At 41.0% G+C, this 14,207-nt stretch overlaps 1 protein-coding gene across 7 annotated transcripts in view; it reads left to right on the top strand.

The window, feature by feature from the left end:
* Positions 1–14,207, top strand: part of Fstl5 (follistatin like 5) — a 742,188-nt gene that overhangs the window by 402,156 nt on the left and 325,825 nt on the right. For all 7 annotated transcript variants that reach the window (XM_087200319.1, XM_087200322.1, XM_087200323.1 and 4 more), the window contains one exon: positions 10,899–11,019. In XM_087200319.1, coding sequence (XP_087056445.1) covers positions 10,899–11,019 — 121 coding nt within the window. The remainder of the gene's footprint in view (positions 1–10,898; positions 11,020–14,207) is intronic.

The following is a 14,207-nucleotide window of genomic DNA, read 5'->3' as shown; positions in this document are numbered from 1 at the left end:
GTCTGTGATTTTAAACATTCATGTCTCCTCTCTCTACTTTTTCTTCCTAGGCTAAGGGTCTGTCCATTTTATTTACCTGACAAGAAGTGATGCATGCCAGAATAAAAATTTTTCCACCATGGGCTGTGGGTTTCTGCCTTTCACCAGGATGTGTCCAGAGCAGGGGACGCTGGGTTCTCCCCACTGCTGGGTGTCACCATGGCAGGCCCAGCTCTGAGTTCTGAGGCAAATTCCTGCTCCCATTTGTCCATTTTTTCTGACAGCCAATGAGATCTTTCTTCATACTCTGCTGACCAGGTCACGAAGGGTGGTGGACGCAGATCCTTGGTCTCTGAGGCTCGTGCTAAGCTGGGTTCTCCTGGGCTTACTCCTGCAGGGCCCGCACATTCTCCAGGATGTGCCTTAGGCTGCACCACAGCTGGAGGCAACGTGAGCTGAAATGTGAGCTCCCCTGGGGTATAGATAGCTCTCCCTCTCGCACCACGGCATCTCCATGAACTCCCTCCATGGGACTGAGCTACTGACAGGGGATTTGGGGTTACCCTTTTCCTAGGGTACCCAGCACTGAGTTTCAAGGCAAAATTATGGGTTGCCTCCTGTATCGGTCAGCTGTCCCGATGCTGGGACAGCACAGCCAACACCCACAACTTCAAGGAAGAGAGGCCCATTTCCCCCCATGCTTCAGGGGTTCCTGCCCATGGTCAGCTGGTTCCACAGCAGAAGTGTAATTGGTGGCAGGATGTGGGGGAGCAAGGGTGCTCACATCATGGTGGCCAGGAAGCAAGAACCTAAGACTGCAAGAGGGAGGACGGGACCCCAAGGCACACCCTGTGATTGTGATTATCCTAAATCCAGGTGCTCTTGTCCTCTCCTCTGGTTCCTGAGCTGTTGTGAATGCATTCTCACAGACGTAGTTCACGGTGATGTCTGTTAGGAGGCATCCCTCCCATGGTCCTGTTCCATCTGGTGCTGTCCCTGCCCTGTGGGATCTATAGCTTTGTTTTGCTATTTACTGTATTTTCAGAGCCCAGGACAGAGGATGACACATAGTAGGCAATGAAAAATGATCTGTTGAGTAAATGACTCAGTAAATAAGTGAAGAAGGATAGCTTAATTTGGGAAGAGGCAGTTCTTTTAGGGTTTTTCTTTTTGAACATCAAGAATCGAGTACCAAAGCATGTAGTCACCCCTGATTAATGACACTCCTTATGCAACTTGGGCAACTCTGTGATTTTGAAGTTGAATATGTTCCCTCTTGGGAGGCTGTTATGACCCCTCCAGATGCCATACTTTCTTTTTTTAAAAATTAATTTTATTGGCGCATTTTAGGTGTACAATATAATGACATTCATCATTGGAAATTTGCACCTTTACATAATCTATCTGAGTTCTTATTTTTTCCCCATTCCCCTGCCCTCCCTTCAACCCTTCCATCCCTTCCTATCTACAAACACTTTGTTTCCATTTTTTTCATTTTCTCATATTAATCCCATTCCCTTCTTTCCTTTCCCCTACCCCTCCCACTTCCCCTTCCCCTTTGGACCTTTTCTTCCTATTTCACATTATCTATTACACATTTAGTCCTTATTTCCACTTTCAATTTATCACACTAGAGAAACTAATCTGTATTTACACATGTGTCCTATTTATTTCACTTAAGAGTATCACCTCAATGTGCATCCATTTAGCTATAAATGTCTCTAGTTTCTCATTCTTTATGGCTGAGCAGTACTCCATTTTATTTAAAAAAGAACACATTTTCTTTATCCAGTCTCCAGTTGATGGGCAATTGGGTTGTTTCTAAGTTTTGGCTATCATGAATTGTGCTGCTATGAACATGGGTGCACATACATCACTGTAGTATAATTCTTTCAGTTCTTTGGGGAAGATACCCAGGAGGGGAATAGCTGGGTCAAATGGGACTACAATCCTAGTACTTTGAGTTATCTCCATACTGATTTCCACAGTGGTTGCACCAGTCTACATTCCCACCAGCACTGGAGTAGGGGTCCTCTTTCCCCACATCCCCGTCAGCATTTGTTATTGTTTGATTTCTTGATAGCAGCCATTCTTTCAGGGGTGAGGTGGAATTCAGCATTGTTTTCATTTGCATCTCTCAAATGACCAGTAATGTTGCAAATTTTTTCATCTGTTTATTTGCTATTTCTACTTCTTTGTCTGAGAAATATCTGTTCATTTCAGATGCTCATTTTTGGATTGGATCTTTAAATTTGGGAGGTCTGATTTTTTTTTAGTTCTTTATATATTGTAGATAGTAGACCTTTTTCTGGAAAATGCTGGTAAAACTTTGTTCCCACATTGTGGGTTATCTCTTCACACTGTTGGTGGTTTCTCTTGCTATGAAGAAGCTTTTTAATAAGAAGAGATCCCACTTGTTCATTGATTGTGCTGGTTCACATGCAACTGAGGTTTTGGTCGTAAAATCTTTTCATATGCCAATGTCTTACAGAGTTCTACCTAACCTCTCTTCCAGCCAGATTAGTGTTTCTGTTTTTGTTTAGATCTTTAATCCATTTTGATTTTAGTTTGGTGCATGGTAAGGGATAGTGGTCTAGTTTTAAGCTTTGGTAAGTTGAAACCGAATTTTTCCAGCACCACTTATTAAATAGGCTATCTTTCCTCCAGTGAGGGTGTTTGGCTCCTTTGTCGAAGATGAGGTGGCTAAGTGTGTCTGGAGTTGTTTTTGCATCTTCTAATCTATTCCACTGATCTTCAGGTCTGTTTCTTTGGCAGTACCATGCTGTTTTTATCACAGTAGCTTTGTAGTATAGTTTCAAGTTGGGGATTGTGATACCCCCTACCTTGTCTTTACTGCCTAGTATTGCTTTTGCTATTCTAGGTCTCTTCTTGTTCCACATGAATTTTTGGATTGTTTTCTCCAGGCCTGTGAAGTATGCTGTTGGGATTTCCATTGGTATTGCATTGAATCTATATAGCAGTTTCGGAAGTATGGCCATTTTCACTATGTTGGTTCTTCCTACCCAGGAGCAAGGGATGTCTTTCCATTTTTTTATAGCCTCTTCGATCTCTTTTTTCAGAGTGCTATACTTTTCAGAGTAGAGGTCTTTGATTTCTTTAGTTAGGTTAATTCCTGGGTATTTCAGTTTTTTGGATACCATTGTGAAAGGAATTGTTTGCCCCATTTCTCTCTCAATGAGTCTGTTGATCATTTACAGGAAAACTATTGATTATTGTGTGTTGACCTTGTATCCAGCTATTTTACTGAATTTGGTTATTAAGTGTAGAAGACTTTTGGTGGAACTCTTCTGTATAGAGTATAGAGTATCATGTCATCTGCAAATAATGACAGTTTGACTCTTTCATTTCCTATCTTTATTCTTTTTATTTCATTCTCTTGTCTGATTGCTATGGCTAATGTTTCCAAAACCATATTGAACAAGAGTGGTGATAGTGCACAACCTTGTCTTGTTCCTGATTTTAGTGTGAAGGATTTCAGTTTTTGACCATTTAGTATGATATAGGCTGTTGGTTTTTCATAGATGGCTTTTATCAGATTGAGATAGAGATCATCTATTCCAATTTTTTGTAGGGTTTTTATGATAAATGCGTGTCGGATTTAGTCAAATGCCTTTTCTGCGTCTATTGAGATGATCATATGGTTTTTGTCCTTGGCTCTATTGATATAGTGTATTACATTGATTGATTTGTGTATGATGAACCATCCCTGCATCCCTGGGATGAATCCCATTTGGTCAGGGTGTATGATATTTTTGATGATCTTCTGCATTCTATTTGCCAGTATCTTATTAATTATTTTTGCATATATGTTCATTATTGAGTTTGGCCTATAGTTCCCTTTTTTGATTGGGTCTTTCTCTGCTTTGGGGATCAAGGTGGTCCTTGCTTCCAGAAATGAATTATGGAGTATTGCTTCCCTTCAATTTCATTGAAGAGTTTAAACAGTAATTGAAACAGTTTCATTGAAGAGTTTAAACAGTAATTTCATTGAAGAGTTTAAACAGTTAAGCAGTAGTTCCTCTCTAAATGTCTTGTAGAATTCAGCGGGGAAGCCATCAGGAACCTGCCTTTTCTTAGATGGTAAATTTTTAATTACATTTTCAATTTCATTGATTGATATTGGGTGGTTTAGCATTTTTAGGTCATCTTTGTGCAACTTTGATAATTCACATGTATCTGGAAATCTGCCCATTTCTTCAGTATTTTCCATCTTATTGGAGTATAGATTCTCAAAGTAGGTATTGATGATCATCTGGATTTCTGCTGGGTCTGCTGTAATTTCACCCTTTTCATTCCTAATTGCATAGATTTGGGCCTTTTCTTTCATTTTTCTGATAAACTTGGCTAAGGGTTTGTCAATGTTGTTTATTCTTTTGAAGAACCAACTTTTATCTTCATTGATTTTTTTGTATTGTTCTCTTAGTCTCTATTGCATTGATTTCTGCTCTGATCTTTATAATTTTCTCCCTTGTATGGGGTTTGGGTTTGTCCTGCTCTTCTTTTTTTTGAAGTTTGAGGTTCAGCATCAGGGTGTTTAATTCAGCCTTCTCTGTTTTCCTTATGTGAATAGTCACTGCTATGAATTTCCCTCATAAGACTGCTTTCATTGTGTCCCACAGATTCCTGTATGTTGTATTCTTTCTCTAGAAGCTTGAGGTTCAGCATCAGGTTGTTTAATTCACTCTGTTTTCCTTATGTGAATAGTCACTGCTATGAATTTCCCTCATAGGATTGCTTTCATTGAGTCCTATAGATTCCTGTATGTTGTGTTGGCATTGTCATTTAATTGTAGGAACTGTCTGATTTTGTTAATTTCCTCTATGACCCATTGGTTATTCAGAAGTGTGTTGTGAAGTTCCCATTTGTTAATGAAATTCTTGTGGTTTCTTTTGCTATTGATCTCCAATTTCATTCCACTATGTTCTGATAATATACAGGGGATAATTTCAATTCCTTTGCAGTTACTTAAACATATTCTATGAGTGAGTATGTGGTCTATTTTAGAGAATGACCCATGTGTAGCTGAAAAGAATGTGTATTCTGATTTTGTGTGGTGGATTACTCTGTAAATATCTGTTGAATTCCTTTGTTAAAGAGTTTGATTGAGTTTTAGTATTTTGTTGTTTATTTTTTGTCTAGTTGATCTATCTATTTGTGAAGGTGGGGTATTGAGTTCCCCAACTATTATTGTTTTAGTGCTTATAGGATTTTTTCATGTCCATTAGTATTTGTTTTATGTAGACGGGCACATGGGTGTTTGGTTCATATATATTAATGATTGTCATCTCTTCCTTTTGGATTGTTCTCTTTACAAGGATGTAATGTCCTTCTTTGTCTCTCTTAATCAGTGTTGGTTTGAAATCCACTTGATCTGCAAGGAGGATATCAACTCCTGCTTTTTTTCACATTCCTGTCACATGAGGTATTTTTTTCCACCCTTTACCTTTCAGTCTATTAGTTTCTTTTTTAATTAAATGTGTTTCTTTTATGCAGCATATTGTTGGATCTTGCTTCTGTCTATTTCTTTTGATTGGTGAATTGAGACCATTAACTTTGATGGTTATAGCTGATATGTATTGACTTATCCTTGTCATATCTTTTTCTTTTTGTTGGATTCTCCCCCTTTGCATTTAATTTCTTGTTGTGCCTCATGGATTCATTCTGCAGGGCTTTCTGGAGTTGTCATCCTCCTCATGTTTTCCTAGGATATTGCCTAAAATTTTTTGTAGTGCATGTATTGTATACATGAAGTTCCTAAGGTACTCATTGTCATGAAAGTATCTTATTTCTCCATCAACTTTGAAAGATAGTTTTGCAGGGTACATCAATCAGGGTTTCAGTTTGTTTTCCTTTAGGGCTTAAAATATGTTACTCCATGCTCTTCTTGCATTTTGGTTTTGTTTTGAGAAGTCTGTTGTGATTCTGATGGGCTTTCCTTTGTAGGTGATTTGTTTCTTTTCTGTAAGTGCTTGTAGAATTTTGTTCTTTGGTTGAGTTTCTGGAATCTTAACTATTATATGCCTATGTGTAGATTTTTTTGATCATGGCCAGTTGGAGTACTATATGCCTCACTTATCTGTATGTCAAGTTTTTTTCCCCTATTTGGGAAGTTTTCTGACATTACTTCTGAGAACAGTTTTTTTTCTGTCATCTGCACTCTCTCCTGTTTCTTCATTGACTCTGATCAATCTTATGTTATTCTTTGCATCATGTAGCAGCTGCTGGATTGATTTCTCATGCTCCCTTACTATTTTGAAGAAATTTTTCTTTTCCTGGTCACTAATTGCAATGTTATCTTCTATATCTGAAATTCTGTCCTCACATTGACTCGTTCTGCTGAGTAAACTTTCAATGGAGTTTTTAATCTCCTGGAAATCTGTTTGCATCTGTTTTATGGATTCCATTTGTTTCCTATGTTGGGATTCCATCATGTTCCTCAGCTCCTGTATTTTTTATCTGTGTCTGCTCTAGATTTATTAATCATGTCTTGCACTATGGACACAGTCTTTGTTGTTTTCTGAGAAATTATTTCTGATTTCATTTTTTCCAGGTCCTCTTTCATTGCCAGTTCAGGGAGTCCAGGTGGTTGAGTAGCAGATTGTTCCATCTCCTTTCCCTTTGGGGTTGCCTTAGGTGACCTAGAAGTCTGGTTTTGGGACTTGTGTATGTGTTTTCTCATTTCACAAGATGCAGCCTGCTGTGCCTTTGTGAGGCGCCTTTTTGCTCACCCTGTGGTCTTGATTCCTCAGCAAGCCATGGAGCAGCCTTCACTGTGCTGCTCACGTGTGCACCAATTCTTGCATTCAGAGTGGTGGCCTCTGAATCCCTGAGCTGACCTGTTGTTTGGGCGAGTTGCTGGCTGGGGCCTGTGCATACTTGTGATGGTATCTAGGCATGCCTCTTGCTGGGGACCCTATGTAGTTTTTGCCTGGGAGGGCCTGTTTGGGGGCTTTGAACACCAGTTTCTGTCTCCTCAGACTTTGGCTAGGGTCTCCACACACTTGGCAATGGTATTGGGGTGAGCCTCTGGGCACTGCTTGTGTGCCTGTACAGCTCTGCTCCATGCGGGTCCCTGGCTGTGCCCTGTGGAATGGCAGGCCTCTGGCTTAAGCCAGTGCACACTTGCAGCCCCTTTCTTGGTAGGCCCTTGGCTTGGGCGGGTGTGCCCAAGTCTCTGGGGTTGGGGCGGAGCCCTGGCTGGGATCCACCTGCAGCCTCACAGGTCGGGGCCACACAGCTGCTCCCCAGGATCTGTGCTCACCAAGGGATGAATGGGGGCCTCTGGCTGAAGCCTGTGTGCCTGTGCAGCTCCTCTCTGGGTTGGCCCCCAGCCTGGGCGAGTGCGCAGGAGCCTCTGGGGTTGGGGCAGAGCCCCGACGACTGGGATCGCCTGCAGCCCACACTGCTGCTCCCTGGGATCTGCAAGCATTCACCAATGGAATGGTGGGCCTCTGACCGAAACCTCCAGCCATACTTTCTACTAATACTTCTGCCTCATCCTGAACCCTCTGGAGCCCAAGATTCTGGAAATCAACTCTAAACAGGAAAAAAGAGTGGCAGTGTTTATGTTTGTAGCTTTCTGGAATTTGGGAAACATCTTCACTGTTTCACCGTGGATGACAAAGGAAATTATGACTGAGTTTTCATTATATGATATTTAAATTTGGATAATTTCTGTGAATCTAGCACTGCTGTCAGCTGCTGCTCCAGAAGGGAATTGTGCATTTTGAAGAGCCTAGAATGCAGAGTTTTTGGAACCAGTGACAGAGAGTAAATGAAAAAAAATACAGGAAATTATGAAAGCCAAAAGAGTTTCAAAATCGTGTGCCAATGAATGGCTGGTTTACTGAATTAGTAGATCTACTAATATACTCTCTCTTTTTTTGGCACCGGGGATAGAACTCAGGACCTTGTCCTTGCAAGGCAGGTGTGATGTCACTGAGTTAAATCCCCAGCCCCTACTAATATACTCTATCACATTTTCTTCCAACAAAAACCAGCTATCAAAACTGGGGTAATTGAAGTATTTTTTTCATGCTGATGGAAAGATCCCACAAACGCACAAGCTAGACACATTAAATATGTGAAGTGTTTTGTAAATCAAATTTATCTGGAGCCAGATGTGGTGGTGCACACCTGTAATCCCAACACTGGAGGCAGGAGGATTGCCAGGAGTTCAAGGACAGCCCAAACTATACAACAAGACCTTGTCTCAAAAAACCAAAAAATTATCTGAACAAAGCTATTTTTAAAAAGAAAGGTGTAATAAATTATATTCTTCATTAGGGTTACAGAATGTATGTCAACACTTAGTACCAGAAAGCCTAAAGGGGGAAGCTCATTTCTAAAATTACGTTGTAAGTGAACTATTGATGAACAATAGGATAAGTGAATAAAACATTTTTGAAATATTGATGGAAGAGGCATTGAGTCACTGCTGAACATATACCCCCCAGTGAAGTTTTTAAAAAGCCAGCATGAATAATTTCTCTAACGCAAGCTGTATTCGTCAGCTTTTTTCTCTGTAACAGATCTCTGACAGGATCCACTAATAAGGAGGGAAGGGTCACTGTAGCTCGGTCTCGGAGGTGTCAGTCCGTGTTTGTTGGCTTGTCGCCTTTGGGCGTGAGGTGAGGCAGCAGAGCATGGCAGAGAGAATACGGTGAAAAGCTGCTCACCTTGTCACATCTGGGAAAGGAGACACCGGGAGGGAGCAAGGGAGGAAGGCGAGAGAGGGAGGAGGGGGAGCAGAGGAGCCGGAGGGAGAGAAAAGGACTGGACTGCCACGCTGGCCCTCCCGCCCCGCCCCGCCCCGTCCCGGTGACCTGACTTCCTCCTGCTGGGCTGCACCTTCCAAAGCCCCCTCGCTGCTGACAGCACACGGACCAGGCCCTGAGCCTCTAGCGGGTGGCCTTGGAAGGCCGCTCAGTCACTGAGGCCGCGTGCCCGGCTCAGTGGTGTGAGCGAAACTCGGTCGGGTTGCTCTGTGCCGGACGCCCCGTCAGGAAAAGAGGTAGAAATCTCTTGTCTTGGCCTAATATGTGGATTTCGTTTGAGTAAGATAGGGGACCAAAATAAACATCGAGACAGGAAAAAACCCAGCAAATCCGTTCTCCAGCTCTCTACATCATCTCTATTTGAAGTAAGTATGAGAGTAAAGGTCACCGAAACCTTCCAAAAACGCGGTGGCGCTCAGGGGTCTCGGCCGCCTGGATACTGAGGCTCCCGCAGGGAAGGTCCGCCCCCGCCCTCTGTTCCCACTGCCAGCCCAGGACGAGCCGCTTCCTGCGATGTCGCTGACAGCAGGTCGGGCAGGACCACGCTCCTGGCTCTCTCAGCAGGAAAGAAAAGCAGGGTTTGCTTGCCCCGTCTTACAGGAACGATGCCTTAGCTCTCAGGCAGCCCCGTTAATCCTTCCAGCGGGACCACGCAACGTGATTCCCTGTCCATAATACCGATTCACAAAGCCCAGTTAAACCAGATCAGCTTTGTGCCTTTTTCCTCTCTAAGGTGGCAGATATCAGCCTGGACAGAAACATTTTATAGCACACCCAGCAGCAGAGAATTCACGGCGCTGCAGCGGCGCCGTTCGCAGCCTCTGTGGCACTGTTGCTGCAGAGTGCTGCGGTGACCGGGGTGCCAGAGGCTCTGCTGACCCTGTGCTCACACTGTCCCCAGAGACCGCCAGAGTCTCCCTCATTCAGACTGGTTCTGGTAACCGGCTGGCCAGTGCGCGAGTGTGCCGGAGAGGCCTAAAGATGCCGCGCAGAAGCGTCCGAGGATCGTTGGAAAAGGGCACCTGCGACCTGCCTTTGTCACAGCAAGACTGCCTGAGACGCTCTGCGATGTTCAGAGGAGCGACAGCCCCTGGTGGGCTACAGCCAGGGCACGCACACGCCGGCGCTGGAAGCCTCAGCGGGTTATTGGAAGATGCGTGCTATCCAAAAGATCATCCCTTGTAATTGTAAAGGGTCGCTTTAAAGTACAGATGATCTCTTCTGTCTCGGACTTGACCGTGTGGGGGATGATCTCCCACTCCGTTTCTGGTTCATGAAGGTGAAATGATTTGCCAGAAATGACAGAGCTCTAAAATGGCATTGAAAGGACCTGAATACACAGCTGGCTGACTTCGGAGATTCTGCGACACCTTTCAAACAAGCCCAGGAAACCAAGGGATTCCTACTGCTATTTGGGAGATCGCAGACCCAGCTATCCAGCTGCCCACGTCCCTGTGATGTGGGGAGCCCGGTTACAGGACAGGCAGCAGTCAGGTCTGTAGAGGCTGGGAAAGCTGCAGCTTCAGCCCCAGGCCTCAGCACGGAGCTGCTCAGCACTGCTGACCCCCACACTGAAGGGTCCGTCTTCAGTCAGGGCGTGACTCAGCCTGGTGCTAGAAACAGTCGTGGCTCTTGGGTGGCCACGAGTCGTACACAACCCTGAGTGACTTAGCTGCCAGCTGGGGAGGGGTTCAGACCCAGAAGGAAAAATCTCTAACATGAGAAGAAAATGGGCACAAACTGCCACACTGTGTTTTGGGGAAAGAAGGTTGTTTTGACATAGGACACTAAGACACAGGACAAAATTTACATGCAAAGTTATTTCCTCAAATTGGTATAAGCAGAGCAAGGTAAACATGTAAAATACAAAGTGTTTGGACTTCTTGGGTCCTACACTGAGTCTATTATATCAGAAACTTTGTACAAATTCTCCATACATCTTTTAACATTATAATTTTGCCTTTGACATAGTTAAAAATGACTGGCTTTTCCTTAGTTTTGTTTCCTTGCCCCACTGCAATTTAAGTTGATTTATTATGTGATGATTGCAGTATGTAAATGATTATATTAGAGGACTGTGAAGATGCAGATATCAAAGTGTGGCTATAATTTGCTTGTCAGGTGATAACACAGGAGGACCTCGGCAAGGATCGCCCTGAATGTACTCTGTATGACCTGCTGAAGTTTGATGATCTCAATGCTGACAAGCACCTGGCACTGGAAGAGTTTTATAGAGCATTCCGTGAGTACTAGATTCAATCTCTAAATTCTGTGTGTTCTTCTTCCTGTGTCTTTACTCAGTATGGTTTGTTAGCTTCATCTCTGAGATTTCTCAGTTGTAGAATGAACAGCTGGAAATATTGATGACCTTGGACACGTCAGTTCCCTGTGCTTCTAGCTTGAGACGTCAGTTGCACAATGCTGCTTTCAACAGCATTTGGAAGTGGGCTCAACAATTGGCCTCTTGTCACCAGATAAGAGAAACAATTGGATTATTCATGCAGCAGACGATTTTTAGCTTCATTAGGAAAGCAAAGTATATTAACAGATGAGGCTTGTGTATATTTGAAGAGCTATTGCTCTTTAGGTTTGCTCTTTTGTTACAATGAAAAATTCTATTTATGTTAAGATGCACAGGAGTGATTTACATATGGATGAATTGCTTAAATATGTCCTAAAATTGATCATTGTACTTAGTAAAGCAGTTATGAAGATGACTTGGTCACCACAAATTTCCTATGAGGTTCTTCTTTAAAAATAATCCAAAAAAGAGTAAGACAGAAGAAACATAAAGCAAAAAATCAGGAGTTGTGTACAAGAGGGAGTTTTTTGAGAAAGTAAATTAAGTAGGTGGAAATCACCAAAGAAGTGAAGCGTAGTAGGCTGCAATTCAATTTGACCCAGAAAGCCAATACATTGACTGGTCCAGGAAAAATATGTCCTTCCTATAAAGATGTACAGTAAGATACTTTATATAAAATGGTCTTTTGAATTGTCCTCCTGTCTTGCCAATTATTGCTGGACTTATCCTGAGAAAGTTACTTAAATTTACTATTCTTCTTAAAAGTCTATATGAATGAAATAAATTTCTGTAAAACATTAAACTTTATGCAATATTTGATGGGACCAAATTAATAGAAGTAGTTGAAGGTTGTAAATTTCTAAGGCAAGGTATAAACATGTCATTAGAATTTAATTAAATTACATTTTCAGTCTAAATTAGAAGGTAGCATACAAGACATGTAACTCAGTTATTTGTTGAGCCTTTAAAACAGTTTTATAAGGCCAGCATTCCTTTGAAAATAACAAAAAATAAGCAGTATTATAATTCTGTGCATATCTGAATAAACTAAAACAGAGAATTTAAGAAATAAATTGTTGATTTTGTAATTAAACTTATGTCAAGTTAATTATGAGTTCTATGAGTTCCTACTAAGCTTTCCTTTGTTAAAGGCGTTCTTTTGTTGCCTTAAGGAGGTGGAGGGGCAGAGAGAAAATGATATGGTTTATCCGGCTAACCTATACTTGTATGACATTTAAATACTATAGTAAATACCATATTGTTCAATAGTATTATGCAATATAAAAGACACATGTTACAAAAAAGCCCACATGATATACTGAGTGAATTGAGAATATGATTGTCACTTCTGATAGCAAGTGAGTTAACCTTTAGGGTGACTGAATTTGACCTTTGGGAACAGTACAGTGGGCAGAACGGGGAGAATAAATAACCACATGGAAGTCAGGTGCCTGCGATTCCAGGGTGTGCAGGAAACTGCCACAGCACCAATTCTTCCAGATTCAGGATTCTTTAAAATGTGCCAACTTTTTGTTATTTTATTAAACATTTAATCTAATCTCCCATTTCCTACCCCCAATTCACACCAGGAGAATAATTTACATGACTAAGTAAACTAAAATCAAACTCTGAGTAATTAGTGAAAATAATTTTGTTTGTTTGATTGTTTTTTGGTACCGGGGATTGAACTTGGGACCTTGTGCTTGCGTGGCAGGCTCCAGAACCACTGAGCTAAATCCCCAACCCAGTGGAAATAATTTTGAAGACACATAGTTTATCAAGCACCATGAAACAGCACTAACTTAAAATGTTTGAACAGGATTTTTATACAAGTTATATTGTTCGTGTTTCAAGAGTGTCAACAAAACAAAAATAAGTGTGAAGAATATGTTATTTTTATGACAGACAGCAAAGATCTGAATAATGAACCCTAACCATGTCAGGAAGTAAGAGTCTTGCCTAGAATACTGTTGCTTGCACCTCTCATGGGGAAAAATGATACTATGCTTCAGAATAGTTTTGATGTTGCTAAGGGATTACACTGCTCTAAGAAAATTGATATTTTGGAATTCAAAAATCAAAATAGATTCAAGAAAAAGTGAAACAATTATCTGCATGAAAGTCTGATTTGTACTAGAAACCATCTAATTTAAGTAGAAGAAAATCTGTGAGTACATTAATGATTAGAAAGGAATAATAATTTTATGGAGATTATATGTAGTAAATGTAATGATTTCATGAATATTGTAATGGTTGTTCTATTAGGTCAAGTTATATACTATACAGAATTTCTACATTATCAATATTTAGAGGCATAAGAACATGGTAAGTAATAAAAACACATGGCAATTGCCAGTCATGAGTTGGTGTTTTATGTTGTTTTCATTTTTGGATAATTACAAATTATCCCAACAATGATTAAATGGTGTTCATGTCACCATTTAGAGTACATGTTTTTCTAAATATTGCTATAAATATAGGGAATTTTTAAATATTTTTGTGGTCTTATCAAGCAGTACGCATGGTATTCAATTTTAGTACTGTCCCCTTATTTAAACAAGGCCTGAAGTATTTCTTGTTCTCTTAGAGGTGAAGAAACTGATTGAATGGATTGTGTCTGCATTAGTGGGAAGGTACTTATACTGAAATGTGTATTTTTTTTTTTTTTTTTTTTTTGGTACCAGGGATCTAACTTGGGACCTTGTGCTTGCGAGGCAGGCACCAGAACCACTGAGCTAAATCCCCGGCCCTGAAATGTGTATTTTAAACATGTATTTGTTTATTTTTCTCCATGTGTAGTAATACCTTATGACCAAACACACTTGGTTCCTGTGAATTCTAGTCTTAGAATTCTAGTCTTAGAATTTTAGTCTCAGAATTCACTCAATTTCACTCAATTTCAAAATACTAAGGTATTGTGAATAACAAAAGTGTGTAAAAATAGTGGGGAATGAAATCTATTAAATAAATTAATAAATAATGAAATCTATTAAAATCATATACTATGGGGCCGGGGATTTAGCTCAGTGGTTCTGCCTGTCTGCTCTGTAAGTGCAAGGACCCGAGTTCGATCCCCGGTACCAAAAAAAAAAAAAATCATATACTATGTACTTTTGTGTATAGAGTGC

The sequence above is a fragment of the Heterocephalus glaber genome, unplaced genomic scaffold (genome assembly GCF_053883595.1).
Source record: "Heterocephalus glaber isolate CG9 unplaced genomic scaffold, H.glaber_assembly_v1.0 deba00001737, whole genome shotgun sequence".
Classification (NCBI taxonomy): domain Eukaryota; kingdom Metazoa; phylum Chordata; class Mammalia; order Rodentia; family Bathyergidae; genus Heterocephalus; species Heterocephalus glaber.
Note: the sequence above shows the minus strand (reverse complement) of the source record. Positions and strands in the feature narration are given on the sequence as shown.